The 16,487-nt window shown below is 40.8% G+C and overlaps 1 protein-coding gene across 1 annotated transcript in view; it reads left to right on the top strand.

The window, feature by feature from the left end:
* LOC135205742 (uncharacterized) overlaps positions 1 to 3,288 on the top strand; it is a 142,651-nt gene extending 139,363 nt beyond the window's left edge. Inside the window, exon 10 of the mRNA XM_064236844.1 lies at positions 3,121 to 3,288. Coding sequence (XP_064092914.1) covers positions 3,121 to 3,201 — 81 coding nt within the window. The 3' untranslated portion in view covers positions 3,202 to 3,288. The remainder of the gene's footprint in view (positions 1 to 3,120) is intronic.
* The last annotated feature ends 13,199 nt before the right edge of the window (positions 3,289 to 16,487 follow it).

Raw genomic sequence — 16,487 nt, 5'->3', positions numbered from 1 at the left:
CATTCAACAACTCTTTAGCTAATTCTAACTCATCTTCATCAGTTTTGCTAAAGTGTCTTGATTGGTTAAGAGTTGAAGTGCTTATTTAGCCTTAACAGCTGATCAGTGCAAAGGTTACAAGGTACTTAAAAACAATGTGCTACAAGTTTACCAGAGACGACCCCAGAGTACTACAATGAATGATTCAGAAATTTAAGAAAAGATGAAAAGGTAACCTTCTTAGATTATGCTTATAAAGTGAGAAGGTGTTTTAAACGATGGTTTGAGGGTGCTAAAGTTTAAACTTTTGATGAGTTAGAAGAATTAGTTGTCCTTCAGCAATATTTTAGGGGAATTCCTGAACATACAAGAGAAGAGCCTATTTGAGAGAGAGAGAGAGAGAGAGAGGAGGGGGGGGGGGGTTAAGAAACTTGACAAAGCTGCTACACTGAGTGATGATTACAATGTAATTAGTAGCAAATGCAATAACAATGTCAAGTACCAGAATCAACAATGCACAGGTTTTAAGTCTCATCCAAGATTCAGGAACAAATTTAATGGGAAATCTACAAGTGGTACTACCAAGAATACACAAGGTAATGTTCCTCAGCAAGCTAGTGTGAAATCCTCATTCAAATTTTCAAGACAGTTACAGAAACCTAATGTTGTCTGCTTTAAGTGTGGAAGAGCAGGACACCCCAGTCAAGAGTGTTACCTGAATCAACAGCTGTCAAAGCCAGTTGGTCAAGTAGTGAAAGGTGGCCAGGTGAAAGAAACTACGAAGAGCAGTTTGGGAAAGAATCAGACTCCAGAGAAGAGTGAAACTAAACAAGCTGAGTGTTTAGCAACCAATGGAAATGTAACCTCAAGCAGTGAGTGGCTGAGCAGTTTTGAGGCTTTTAAGCCATATATCTATGAAGGTATGCTGTCAACTCAAGGAGGGAGTGTGCAGGTACCATAGTGTAACCATAGTGTGGTATTATGTGGTGCTCACCCTCAGTTGAAGAAGAGTCTCACAGGAGAATCAGTTATTTTGAAGGGTATAGAAGGAGAAGAAGTAACTCCTATATGCCACTTAGGATAAATAGCAAAATAGATATACCAAGGGTTGATAAACTATGTATTTTAAATTGCCATATATAAGTGATCCTTGTTCTAAATACTTTACAAGAGAACTAAAAAATATGTTTAAGTATTTACCAACAACCATACTATTCAAGCGTTGTTAAACCATAAGCATAAATTACCTTCAGACCTTTTTTCTGGCATCACCTATATTTACAAGTGTGACGACTGTAGCGCCACCTATATTGGCCAGTCAAAGTGGTCAGTCCGCTTCCGAACATTATGGCATTTCTCCTCGTAGTGGTTGCTTGCTGGCCAAGCCAACTAGATCGCCGATTTTGCAACACATAGAGGAACGTAATACAGGTAAAAATTAGACCATTTTAGTGTTCTTTGTACTTTCGGAGAGGAGTCATCATTGAAAATCTCTGAATGGACAGAAATTTTTCAAGGAAACCAGATCTTAACCTTGACAATTTATCTTATCCCTTGCTTTTAATATAAATCATTCAATCATTCATTTACATATAGTGTTAACTTTCCATCTCTGTCTTTCCCACCAATTTGTTTTTAGTACCTAGGTTGTTATAATTCATTTTAAAGGTTTTATCATTTATTTTACTCATCTTTGTCAGCCAATAATGATTGCGTAATCTTTTAACTATTATTAAAATACTGTAATGTCTCTTTTAGGCCTGAAAATGTTGTTATGAAGAAACAACGAAATGCGTCACAAATAAAATGTGGTGTCTTTTAACCTACTAAGCTCCTCTTTTCATGACATCACATGAAACGCCAGGACTATGTCACGAATGTAAAAACTATGCATTCAAGAATTTATCTGTATACCATGTATTCAGAATTTTCAATTATACACCATGCGTTCTGGGCTTGATCTTGATACTTGCAAGAGTTTCTCTTTACGCCATGAATGCTGGGCAGCGCTACAAACACAATACAGCCGTATTTCTTATAAATTGCAACTATATATCCCTTTTTCACAAGTATATGTGATCAACAACCATAAACGTTTGGCTACATAAGCCGCAGCCTAAATATACCTTCCGAACACATGATGTAAACAAAAGACGCTATTCGTCCATCATGTGGGAAATCGTGTTCCCATTGGCTGGGCTTTATGGCGGCATGCTTTTGAATTTTGGGTACAGCCGACAGATGTCTCTACTGTCGCGGCACAGCTCATATGGCTTGCTTGAGTATCTTTGTATATTCTATCTTTGATATATACTGAACGCAAATAATTCAGTTCCTCGTTGGAAGAGTGGTTTTTGCACTTGGCTACCAATCCGGTAGTCCGAAGTCCGAAGTTTGATTCTCGGCTCGGCCAACGTGGAACCCGAGGAATTTATTTCTAGTGATAGAAATTCATTTCTCCATATAATGTGGTTCGGATCCCACAATGAGCTGTAGGTCCCGTTGCTAGGTAACCAATTGGCTCCTAGCTACGTAAAAATAGGAGAACTGTTAATCAGCTCAGTGGTCTGGTTAAACTAAGATATACTTAATTGAACTGAACGCAAATTGTTCTAAAGTAACTACTGGAAGCAGGACCAAAACCTCATGAGCATTGTTCGGTAATTTACTACCTCGTGAAACAATGCTTCTGATTTTTTTATCTTTTATTTTTAACTAACTTCTTGTATTTTCATTTCTATGTGTAACACCTATGATTTGATATTATTAGAATTATGGATAAAACCACCAAAAAGCTAATTATCCTTGGGCTGACAATTCTAAGCGAAATGGATCTTCATTTAATTAAGCCATGAAGTCGAGTTAATTAAAGGCAAATGCATATGAAGCTACTAAGTCAGTCAATTAGTTGGAAGTTTATAGTATTATAAAATCAGATGCTAAAGTTTTGCACAAATGTTGCTCTAATAATCATGTTTCAAACTCCGAAAATCCCATAATGAAGTAGTAAATAGGGTGTAGGCCGCTTGTTATCTCAAGTCTCACCGAAAAGTGTTTTGACTGATAACGACAGAAGCGTCCGGCCGGACTATTCTGAACAATAGTTACTGACCATCACTGTCTTCATCTCTTTTATTCCAGGGCCAGATATACAGCATCCAGCGCCTATGTGTTAACGCCTCAGCTGCCGTCAACTCCATTAACGCAAATGAAATCGGATAAGGATAAATCTCCTGTCATCGTTCTCTCTCTCTCTCTCTCTCTCTCTCTCTCTCACATACATTATCTCTCTCTCTCTCTCTCTCTCGCTCTCTCTCTCTCTCTCTCTCTCTATATATATATATATATATAGATATATATGTATATATGGATTTGTAATTTTTCTTAATAAAACATTTTATATTTCAACCACTGATTATTTTTAGAGTAAACTTACCTATATTTTGGGTGCCTGAAACAGAAAAATAAGTCGATTGATACTGCAGAATATACTTCTTTCAAAATTAAATCAACCATGAAAGCAAATAGTCATGATTACTGTTATTTTGGTATATATAATTACATGAAAAAAGTGTCGCAGATAAAGACTTGTCTCGTTCTGTAGAACGTACATTGCTATTCTTTAAGAACTGAGGATAGAGTTATTACATTGTACAGATACACTTGGAGAGAGCCTGTAAGATTTGTAAGCGCTATGTGAATGTGTCCAAGGGAAATTATGATTGTAACTTTAAGACTGAGTTGCGTAAAGCAAATGCAAAACATGATGATCAGGTAAAACAAATAAAGTTTAATTAGATGTCATCATAAACTGTTTAACTCCTGGGCAGAACAAGCCATGCAAAGCAATGATCCGGGAAAGTAAGAGTAAGGGAAAAAGCCCCGTTATCCCTCAACACCTATGTAGGTGCTAATTCCCAGGTAGTCGATTTTTCTACCTGGGGATTAGCACCTAGGTGTGAAATTTCACACCTTTCAATGAGGTGTTAATTACTTTGAAAATTGACCATAAAAGTGTGAATATAACAAATAAGTGTGAAATTTCACAGGTTCCCACGGTCGTTTCGCACCACACAAAACTCTACGGGGATGAAAACCCTGATAGGAAGTAAAAACCTTAATTTCAACCCTTACCCCAAAGAACCTCATACTCTACGCGGATGAAACCCCTGATTTAAACCCTAACCCCAAAGGACCTCATACTCTACGCGGATGAAACCCCTGATTTAAACCCTAACCCCAAAGGACCTCATATTCTATGGGAGGTAAAAACCCTGATTTCAACCCCAACCCCAAAGTTCCTCATAGTCTACGTAGGTAAAAAAACCCTGATAGCTGTTTTATAATACCAGCGCACCAGAAAGACAAATCATAAGGAGTATTGAAAGAATTTTATATAGAACCAATACTGTGATTTCTGCCATTATTTTTGATAAAACATGCTTGAAAGAAGGTCTGTTTCCAGCATATTATTATTATTATTATTACTATTTGAAGGTAGGAGACCCTCTCTCAAACATGTTTTGTTAAAGATGATGGCAGCATCAGTGGAATTGATTTTATATATGGTCTTTTCAATTCTTCTTATTATTCTCTTCTCATCAGGGCTGATATTTGCTAATAGCTGGCCGATGTTCATATCTCGGTGAAAGAAATGTTTTCTAAAAATAATAATTTATTGATATGATAACAAAAGTGGTTAACAAATCTTAGTCTAAGGGCGTAACGGAATTCCAACGTTTCCAACCGTATCATCGGTTCATTTTCAAGGAAAGGTGAGCTTGAACTGATTGAAATGGGGTCGTTCGGCGGTATTTATTGTGTCCCAGGTGCTCTGTCTGATGGGCGCTGCATTTTCATTGGCTGAACAGAGGATTAAGTCCCTGAGTCAAGCCGTCTTGCAGAGGTGGAAGCTCGCACTGCTCTTCTCGTGCGGACGCTGGAGACTGGGAGCGTAGTATTGGGAAGGTCATTGCCGATAGACGGGGGCACCTGATTGGCCCGTTCGATCGGCTCTATGGTGCTGGCGGGCGGCGCCCTTCGTGCCACCGTCGGGAGGAGTGAAGTCTCTTGGGTGGTGTTGAGGCTGGGTCTCTCCTTCCCGATGTGTAGGGCCTCCAAGAGGCGGAGGCGACGGTGGTCTGCTGCCTTATCGATAATTCTGATATTAGGAATAATGTCATTCCTAGTTATCCTGGTATTGTGGACGTTTTTGGCATGATTATGGATGGCGCCTTCCTGTGCGTGTCCTTCGTGGAAGGACACGCACACTGAATTAGAACGTGTTGCCCAAGTTTTAATTAACAACGGGTATTCCAACCGGGACATCACTAAATGCATTCGCAGAAACATCGATAAGTGGTATCAGCAGGAGCCTCGTCCCACCGCCCTTGAAGACGTCACTCTCTTTTACAAGGGAGTATTTCATAAGAAATACAAAGAGGACGAGCGAGCCCTTCGTACCATCATAGAAAGGAACGTCTCCCCCACGGACCCTGCGAAAAAAGTGAAACTAATAATTTACTACAAGAGCAAGAAGACCAGTGGCCTGATTATGAAAAACATCCAGCCCCCGTGTTGCAGGACCCTCTCAAGAAAACTAACGTTGTCTACCAGTACAATGCCCTGTCCACGGGATGCCCCCGGCGCTTACATTGGTATGACGGCTATGCGATTTTCGAAGAGGATATCCTGCCACGCTCAGGAAGGCGCCATCCATAATCCATGCCAAAAAACGTCCACAATACCCATGATAACTAGGAATGACATATTCCTAATATCAGAATTATCGATAAGGCAGCAGACCACCGTCGCCTCCGCCTCTTGGAGGCCCTACACATCGGGAAGGAGAGACCAGCCTCAACACCACCCAAGAGACTTCACTCCTCCCGACGGGTATTCCAACCGGGACATCACTAAATGCATTCGCAGAAACATCGATAAGTGGTATCAGCAGGAGCCTCGTCCCACCGCCCTTGAAGACGTCACTCTCTTTTACAAGGGAGTATTTCATAAGAAATACAAAGAGGACGAGCGAGCCCTTCGTACCATCATAGAAAGGAACGTCTCCCCCACGGACCCTGCGAAAAAAGTGAAACTAATAATTTACTACAAGAGCAAGAAGACCAGTGGCCTGATTATGAAAAACAATCCAGCCCCCGTGTTTGCAGGACCCTCTCAGAAAACTAACGTTGTCTACCAGTACAAATGCCCTGTCCGGGAATGCCCCGGCGCTTACATTGGTATGACGGACTATGCGATTTTCGAAGAGGATATCCTGCCACGCTCAGGAAGGCGCCATCCATAATCATGCCAAAAACGTCCACAATACCAGGATAACTAGGAATGACATTATTCCTAATATCAGAATTATCGATAAGGCAGCAGACCACCGTCGCCTCCGCCTCTTGGAGGCCCTACACATCGGGAAGGAGAGACCCAGCCTCAACACCACCCAAGAGACTTCACTCCTCCCGACGGTGGCACGAAGGGCGCCGCCCGCCAGCACCATAGAGCCGATCGAACGGGCCAATCAGGTGCCCCCGTCTATCGGCAATGACCTTCCCAATACTACGCTCCCAGTCTCCAGCGTCCGCACGAGAAGAGCAGTGCGAGCTTCCACCTCTGCAAGACGGCTTGACTCAGGGACTTAATCCTCTGTTCAGCCAATGAAAATGCAGCGCCCATCAGACAGAGCACCTGGGACACAATAAATACCGCCGAACGACCCCATTTCAATCAGTTCAAGCTCACCTTTCCTTGAAAAATGAACCGATGATACGGTTGGAAACGTTGAATTCCGTTACGCCCTTAGACTAAGATTTGTTAACCACTTTTGTTATCATATCAATAAATTATTATTTTTAGAAAACATTTCTTTCACCGAGATATGAACATCGGCCAGCTATTAGCAAATATCAGCCCTGATGAGAAGAGAATAATAAGAAGAATTGAAAAGACCATATATAAAATCAATTCACATGATGCTGCCATCATCTTTAACAAAACATATTATTATTATTATTATTATTATTATTTCCCACTGAATATCCTAGTCTTATTTGTAGCCCATTTCCCCAACTCCCTATTCGCAACTCCTTATTTAACATTTAACCGCTTGTTGTTATAAACAGTGTTTGATTAAAGTTGCCACTTTCACCTCCACCACTAGAGGAGGCTGCTCCTCGTTCTCTATGTTCCGTTTTGCTGGTGAGCAGCGGTGATTTGCGTCAAAAGCATTGCGTGTATTTGTGTGTGTGATTGTGGTGATATGGCTGACTGTCTGAGTGAGTGTGTGTATGTGTGTGTGTGTGAATGTGTACTAAAAATGGCTGTCTAGCTGTACATCTACAATATGTATATGTGTGTGTATATGTTACGAAGTTCTTCGTTCCCTTTTATTTTTGGTTATTATTTGTTATATGTTATTTGGTGGTACTCTTTATCTACACAGCGTTGAGTTTCTATCTCTATTAGGAACTTATCATATAATATATTTCTAATACTTCTCTATTCTTCTGGAATACTGTTTCTGCATACTGGCCGATTCTCGATCTTCTCGGTTGGTCTCTCAGGAGGCAAATCACGAAGAGAAAATATTTGAGTTCGGTTTCCTTTAGAATTCTGGGCAAGTTAAACACCACGTTTTTTTTTTCTTAATTATTATTGTAACACATACAATCTTACTTTCCTATCACACAATTCTTAATGACACAGGATTAACGGAGTTTAAACCAACACAAGTTATGCGTCCACAAGTGAATAGTTAACTGATTCTTTCCATCGTTCCAAACAATCGACCAATTTCTGATTTCTGGCTCCGCCTCTTCTTCTTCTGAATTCCTTTTAAGACCACCCTAATTGTTTATAATTGGGTAATCTTTAATGCCTACTACTTCCGGCAACGACATGTAACAAATCAGGGCATATGCTGTGAGCAGTCGTAAGCTAGTTCCACCCACTTGTTATTCGTTGCTCCCGGGTCAAAGTTTACATTTAACAGTTTGCATCATCGATTTTTGTTTTGTCTCATTCAGTCCCTTTTCTGCGTTTTACGAGTGTCATATTGCAAACATCCTGTTTTGCACTTCTCTTCTACTTCTCTTTCGCCTTTATCTAGTAAAAACTCTACTAGTAGAGTTTCCTTGCTAATATATTTCCTACATAACTAATCTTACCAGACTTCTGCTCAACATATATACTTTGTATATATATACATATATATATATATATATATATATATATTATATATATATATATATATATATATATATATATATATATATACACAGTATATATGTTGAGCAGAAGTCTGGTAAGTTAGTATATATATATATATATATATATATATATATATATATATATATATATATATATATATATATAGATATATATGATTCTACCAAACGGAATTCTTTCTTCGTGCGGAGAACCAACCAGTCTCTTCCACAGACTGAGCGTCATATCCAACATTTTCCTGGAATCACTTAAGGAAGACCGAGATAGCCTCATAGGGTGATCAAATTCCTTATCCATATACAAAGGCACAACCGACCTTTCGGAAATTCGTTTCATTCCCCATAACCTTTATAAAAAAAAAAAAAAAACAAAGTCAGTTGTGTCCTAAACATCATAGTTATTACTTTAGACAGTCACTTCAGTAAGCTCTGCTTAGTTCATGCTTTTCTTCGCCCCAACAAAGCGTTCTTAGAGTGTTTTATAGATTTTTGTTTTATCTTGTAACAATCTTAGAGTTTTGACAGACTATAGACGCTTATTCCATCCTATGAGTCTAAAAATTACTTTGCAGACAAACGAACGTGTTAAACATAAGCAGGTACGCGTCAACTTCGGGAGGGTGTCTTCAAAGTGGAACAGTCTTTATATTGTGTAAAAGTTCTTGAGAGTAAAATTAAAATGGACTAAAAGATGGAGATTACTTAAAAGTGGCATTAATGAGCTTGAAAGAGACCAGAATTTGTTGGTTAACGACAACGAAAAATACATTTGTGGTAGGTGGAGGGAGTAGGAATGGAAACTAGTTTCTGGCCTAAAAAATATTGTTTACAAAGTCTTCAGTAATATTACGGAACAGATTCAAAGGATAACAGTTATTCATGAAATAACCTGGAAATCTGACTTCTTTGCGGAAGTTATTTATTTGGAGCATAGCTTCGGGATAAGGCTCTTTGAATATGAGTTCTACAAGAATTAGCCATAAAGAATAAGGTAAAATGAAAAAAAAAATCTACCCTTAAACCGGTAAACTATTTTTTTTTTATAAAGATACTGTTCAGAACGAAAGGTCAAGCTATCTAAAAGCATTAATTACACTCCGTTGCCCCAGTAAAACTAAAGTTCGAGTGAAAGGTGTTAATAAAAACAGCAGATAGATAAGAATTATTAAGTAAAAACTTTTCACCTACATAATGTCGATAAAATGAAATAAAGATGTACAAATACTTGGGTACATATTAAAGAATTCTTCAATACATCGGCTAAAGGTCCTAGGGCTAGTGTGAACCCAGAACCATACCATACCCTCTGTCTGCTTTCAGAATCTACAATTAAAAATAAATTGTTATATAACCGAAAGTATATAATTTTTTTATTTCTATATCAGTTAAAGCCATGGCAAAAGGCCTAGTTTCAAGGGTTAGGGAATACCTTTCCAAGGATAATATGGATGGCATAAAAACCCGGTACATTTGAAAATAAGCGACTTTTTAATAAAATTAACCACAAATGTATTTGAATTTTGCACAAGAGTGTCAGGAACAAATAAGGAAGAATTCCTCAAGGTAAAATGTAATGGTAGGCTATGACTATCGAGGGGAACAAGGTACTAAGTTACTGCGAAATTAGGGGATCTGTCAAGCTGCAAGTATCGATGCAGTTAGAGATGAATGCCACCATTGTGAGCTTTAGAAAAATCCATACAAAGTTGCAAACGAAGAACCTGAACTGAAAAGAACTGTTAGAACTTTACCTTTAATGTGCTTGAAAGTGCAGTTTATTTTATCTTCAAATTTTCAATTAGTAGTAAATTTAGGGACATCTACTTCATAGATTCCTGGAGCCGGACAAAATACTATTCATTTTTCTTCTGTAATTGCGATTAAGTAAAACTATATAAAAGTTACCTTTATCTGTTCAGCAAATTATAAGGTCATTTCTATTTGATAGTTTCCTCAGAACTTTCAGGATCTGCCGCCGAAAACGAAGACCAGTTTCTAGTTTTCAAACTGGAATACCTTTTATGTATCAAGTGCTGTTTCATGATTAATGTTCAAAGGTAGCAGACGAATTTTGTCAATATTATGGAAAAAATGATTCGAATAGAGGTAAAAAAAATTGACCAGAGAAAAACCTACGCTCAGTGCCTAATGATATTTTTATAATATATAATTGGAGTTTATAATTTGGAGGAATGGAGTTCGGTCGGTTAATTCTTAATTTACGTCATTAGTTCGAAAGAATCCTGACGAAGTAGCCATTAAGTGGTAACAATGACGTTATCCTGCATGAGGCTAAGCCTAAATTCTGCTAAACGGTGGAGCCCAAATATCCACGTCTTATCTAGTAAGAGGTTGAACCATTTTCAGTGAAGTTTTAAAGTAATGGGAGATAGGTTAAGTACATTCAACGATCTGTGCTGCACAGACAACAAAAATTATGGAGCTGGAAATATTGGGAAGTCGCTCATTATTAATTTAGAAACCAAATTGTAGAGTTCTTAGGCTTAATTTTTGACACATCTCAGGTGAGTTAAAAAGCTTATAGCTTAACGATCAGGGGGCATGGCTGTCGCGAAAATTTAGTGCACGAATTTTCCGAGACTTATCTTCCGCCCCTTCATAATTTTCCCCTTTGTAACGTAATGCCGATTTGTCAAGTATAAGGCAGATTGGCGGCTGTAGTGAAATGGTTCCCTTTTGTATATGCATTTTTGGCCGAAGGACAGACCTGGGTCACTCATGGAGGACTATTCAACACCTGTACAGGTGGGTGCGACTCTCGAAATAATTATCAAGAAGTCTAAATAAACCAAAAACGCCCAAAGGGCTCTCTCACAGGCTAAAAGCATGTATATAGAGATAAGTGACTTTGAATTTCAGGCCTAATCAAAAACAACCATTCCAATGTCAAAAACCTCACTACTACAGGCAAGGAGAGCCGTTCCAAGAAAGAAGAACAGCGCAATCCATCCATCAACTGTTACCACCCATCGACCGTTACCATGTTCACCTATTTCTCTTTGACAGGTGTTTACCTTTTGTGTGACTCGTTTATTCCGTGTTTTTTTTTTTTTTTTTGTTTTTTTTTTTTTTTTTTTTTTGGGTGGGGGGGGCGAATTATTATCCTCACCCTAATGTGAGTTTTTATCATTAATCATTCCTTTTAGCCCATAGTTCATTTTGTTTTTTTCCTTTTGTCAAGACTGTACTCAACCTGACCAAAGCGACGGCCATATTTGTTGTCAGCCATAACGAACTATTGGGTTCGCTTATATACCTATGTTCTAAAATAAGTTAGCCAAGCTTTTATATTATTTATTTTGTGTTTTTTATTCATGTTTTACCTTTTCTAGGATGACCTAGGGCCAGTTTAGGTATATATATATATATATATATATATATATATATATATATATATATATATATATATATTTGCTTTGCGGGGTGTGTTTTTTTATCCCTTCATGAGAGGGCAGGCTATGGTTAAGTACCACACCCCACAACCACCCCGCCCCCCCATGAGGTGTGCTCCCCAGGTGGTAGCCCTGCCCTCTCGGTCTTCGGCCAGGGGTTTTTGGGGTACTGTTGGTTCTCCCCTTATCAGCCTTTTGATGGTGAGTAGGAGAACCCCCGTGAGTTATCTCGTCCTTCGCGGCAGTGCTGTCTCACGGAGGGTGCCAGTAGGTGGAAGAAGGCGGCAGGACCACTTCCTTTGAGTTGAGAGTGTATTTACTTGAGTGGCATACTATTTCATGAATGGTTTTAGCAACGCGGCAGACATTCAGATTGCTAATGTCTACCGCATTGGCGATATACCTCTTCTATCCTTAACCAGGTACCTGTTCAAGATAGGTGGAAGAAGGCGGCAGGACCGCTTCCTTTGAGTTGAGGGTGTATTTACTTGAGCCAATTACTATTTCATGATTGGTTTTTAGCAACGCGGCAGACATTCAGATTGCTAATGTCTGCCGTGTTGGCGTTAATGACTCCTAGTGTGTATATACAGTAAGTCCTCGGGTTACGCCGGTCTCGACTTACGATGTTTCGTGGTTACGAACGCGCCCCCATAAAAATATAAAAATAATATTTTGCGTCGTTCCGTCTTACGCGGTTTAGCGTCGTAAGCGACGTAAACAAACGCGAACTAGTTCCGGGCGCACGGCGGAAGAATACGCTTTGTGGGGGAGAGGACGGCGTCGCTTCGCTACGCTCATTCCTCGCCCATACGCCATTTTGGTTGTTTACACTGCCTCTCTCTCCCTCGTGTTGTATCGTTTTTGTAACTTTTTGCTCTTTGTTATGGCTCCCAAGCGCAAGGCGGACTCTTCTGATGGTAGTGCATCGAAGAAAAGAAAGGCCATCACCATGGAAATTAAAGTGGACATTATAAAGCGATCTGAGAAGGGAGAAACGCCAACAAACATTGGCCGCTCGCTTGGCCTTAGCCGTTCGACCGTTGCTACCATTATCAAAGATAAAGAGCGCATCGTTGAACATGTGAAAGGATCTGCTCCTATGAAAGCGACAGTGATAACTAAGCAGCGTAGTGGTCTAATAATTGAAATGGAAAGGTTATTGGTGCTTTGGTTGGAAGACCAAAATCAACGGCGTATCCCAGTCAGCCTTATGGTGATTCAGGAGAAGGCGAAAAGATTGTTTGAAGCGTTGAAAAAAGAAAAGGGGGAGGGAAGTGAAAGTGAAGAGTTTGTGGCTAGTAGGGGTTGGTTTATGCGATTTAAGGCTCGGGCCAATTACCATAACCTTAAAGTGCAAGGTGAAGCTGCTAGTGGGGATGAGAAAGCAGCGAGTGAATTTCTAAAGCGTTGTCTGAGATAATTAAGGAGGGGGGTTATTCTGCTCAGCAAGTGTTTAACGTAGACGAGACAGGTTTGTTTTGGAAACGTATGCCTAACCGCACTTACATCGCCAAGGAGGAGAAGTCAGCACCCGGTCATAAAGCCAGCAAGGAGAGGCTAACTTTACTTCTTGGGGGTAATGCTGCTGGCGACTTCAAACTGAAGCCCTTGTTGGTGTATCAGGCTGAAAATCCAAGGGCACTCAAGGGCATTTGGAAGGGTCAACTACCAGTAATGTGGAAGTCCAACAAGAAGGCATGGGTGACACTTGCAGTGTTTGAGGACTGGTTCGTAAAACCATTTTGTTCCAAGTGTGGAGCGGTATTGCGCCTCCAAGGGTATCCCCTTTAAGGTGTTGCTAGTGCTGGACAATGCCCCTGGACACCCTGCCCAGCTGGGAGATCTTCAACCCTAATGTCAAGGTGGTTTACCTTCCACCTAATACCGGCCCTTTTACAGCCTATGGACCAAGGAGTGATTGCTTCGTTCAAGGCCTACTACCTACGAAGGACAATTGCTATGGCTTTACAGGCAACTGAAACCAAGAAGGACTTGACTCTGAAGGACTTTTGGAAATCCTACAACATCCTTGATGCTGTAAAGAACATTGCTAATTCCTGGGAGGAGGTTAAGCAAACAACATGACTGGTGTCTGGAAGAAAATTTGTCCTCAATTTGTGAATGATTTCCATGGGTTTGAGGACACAGTTCAGCTAGTTGTCAAGAACGTTGTTGCCCTGAGTAAGGAAATCAATTTGGAGATGGAGGTTGATGATGTTACAGAGCTGCTGGAGTCTCATGGCGAGGAGTTATCTGCTGAGGACCTGATACAACTGGAGAAGCAGATGATAGAGGAAGAAGAAGAAGCACCCACCCCAGAGCCTAAGGCTTTCACAAGGCAGGACTTGATAAGAGGTTTTGCAGAGTTGCAGCAAGCGTTGTCAACTTTTGAGGCTCAGGATCCCAACTTGGACAGGTTCACTAGGGTTTCCAGAGGCGTCATGGATTGATGCAGTGTTACAAGGAGATCTTGGATGAAAAGAGGTCGCTCTCTGTTCAGACTAACCTGGAGCAGTATTTTAAGAAGGTAGAGAGGCCTGCAGGAGATCCTGTACCCTCTACCTCAGCTGCCTCTGCTAATCCAGACTCGCCTGCCCCACAATCTCCAGCACCTTCTGAATGTTCTGCTAACCCAGACTCACCTGCCCCAGTATCTCCAGCACCTTCTGTAGGTTCTGCCTCACCTAAAGACTCACCTGCCCCAACATCTCCAGTAGTATGTTCTGCCTCACCTCAAGAATCACCTGCCTCAGCATCTCCAGTAGTATGTTCTGCCTCACCTCAAGAATCACCTGCCTCAGCATCTTCTGGAGGTTCTTTTTCTCTTCACTAACCTCCCCCAGTCTCTCCAGCACCGCAGCTTCCTCTCCAGTGTGCAAGCCAATCAAATTAATAAAGGTAAGGAATTGTTCTCTCGTTGTTATTGATAGGTATTTACATTAAATCATGTGGTATTTTTCAATGTTCCGACTTACGCTGAAAATCGTGTTACGACGCATCTTAAGAACGGATCAAAGTCGTAACTCGAGGACCCCCTGTATATATATATTTTCTTTGATGTGTTTTATTCATTCCCTTTCTGCAGTTTATATTGTTTTAGTCTATGGGACAAGGCCCGTAATCTAGCCCAACCCGGAGGCGCCATCATCGCCTTTAAGGCGCTTAGTGACTGAATTTATATAAGAGTTTGGGGAAAAACTGTTCATGATGTTCATCAGAATTTAAGACACATACTGTGCCTGGATTTGACTCTTCCTGCTGGATCTCAATCCAGGGTAGGTATTTTCTTTATCTTTGCTCATAATGTTGATTTTTTAGGTTTAGTCTCGTTTACCTGAACTATTCCTGAAGACTTTCCTTTGACGCATGTCTTCTATGGCAGATAATGGAGGACCAAGAAGAGGAGTCTTTATCTGCAGTTGCACAGGATGTGGCTTCCTCATGGGCTTCTTCTCTGCCTCCCTCACCAGAGACTCGGCCCTTGTTCCTCCTTGCGGGTTCTCCTGCATCCTCTATCTCCGAGGTGGTTCTTGAAGTTGATGCATCTCGGAACCTGCCTGATGCGATACTGGAATCTCAACAACTGCATTTTTCTAAGCCTTCTCCTGCAGCCTTTAAAGAACCTCCTATACACGATAAGATTCTAAGTCTGCCGCCCTGCCGAAGAAGTCATCCTCGGCATCTAGCGCCAATCTAGATCTCATGGAACCACACCCTTTAAGGGGAAGTCGACATCCAAATCCTCTGCTGCTTCTTCTTCCCAAGGTTCTATGAAGGGTGGCTCATCCAAAGAACCCATCTCTTCAGCAGTGACTCAAGAAGAATGTATCGCCTCTGCCGCCCTTACACAGTCACCTTCCTGGTCCCAGTTAGCCCCTTCCACCTCAGGGGCGCTGCCCTCTCAGGCTAATTCTCAGGATAATTTTTAGATTATCCTTGGCACAATTATGGATATGCAACAGAGGATTGTTACTCTAGAGGAACATCCTTTTAGAAATCTACTATGATTCCTCGTCTGGCGCCACCTCTATCCAGAAGAATATTTCATTAATTAGAAACTCTCAGGAGGCACAGGTTCAAAAGAGATGTGGCTCCTCCAAGAATAAAGGGCATCATCCCAGTCCGTCCGGCTTATGAGACCCTTTTTGATCGTCTTACACCTGATCCTGCTGCTATCTCAAAATGGACAGATAGCCGCTTCCATCCTCCAGATTTGAGGGGTGAAAGGGCAGTAGTCGTGCATCTAGGAATTTCGTCCCTGACTCTAGTATGGGAGGAAATGACACAGGACAAAGGTAGACGGAAGAAACTTATTAAAAACAGCGACCCCAAATAGGAATAAAGCTGGGAAGAAGACTCCATTTCTCCCATAACATCTACAGAATACGTTAAGACATTTAAAAGGGAAGAATTTTTGTTCTCACAGAACCGGCCTTCTTGTTCAACTCCGGCAGATTGCAGCTGCTTCCTAAGAATGCTGTTCAAGAGGAGCGGGGTGCACATCTGAACTTCCTCAGCTTGTTAAATATGACTAATGCAGCGGAAGTACTAAAGTTAAGTACATCTTAGTTTTACCAGAACAGTGGGCTGATTAACAACTCCCCTAGAAGGATTAGATATTTTTACGTGGCTAGGAACCAATTGGTCACCTAGCAACGGGACCTACAGCTTATTGCTGGATCCGAACCACATTATATCGAGAAATTAATTTCTAACACCAGAAATAAATTTCTCTGATTTAGCGTTGGCAGAGCCAAGAATCAATTCAGACCACCGGAGGGGTAGCCAAGCACGAAACCACTCGTCCACCGGGGAACTAACAGAAGTACTAACCAGACAAACCCCTAAAGAGGAT

Source organism: Macrobrachium nipponense, chromosome 11 (assembly GCF_015104395.2).
Source record: "Macrobrachium nipponense isolate FS-2020 chromosome 11, ASM1510439v2, whole genome shotgun sequence".
NCBI lineage: Eukaryota > Metazoa > Arthropoda > Malacostraca > Decapoda > Palaemonidae > Macrobrachium > Macrobrachium nipponense.
Note: the sequence above shows the minus strand (reverse complement) of the source record. Positions and strands in the feature narration are given on the sequence as shown.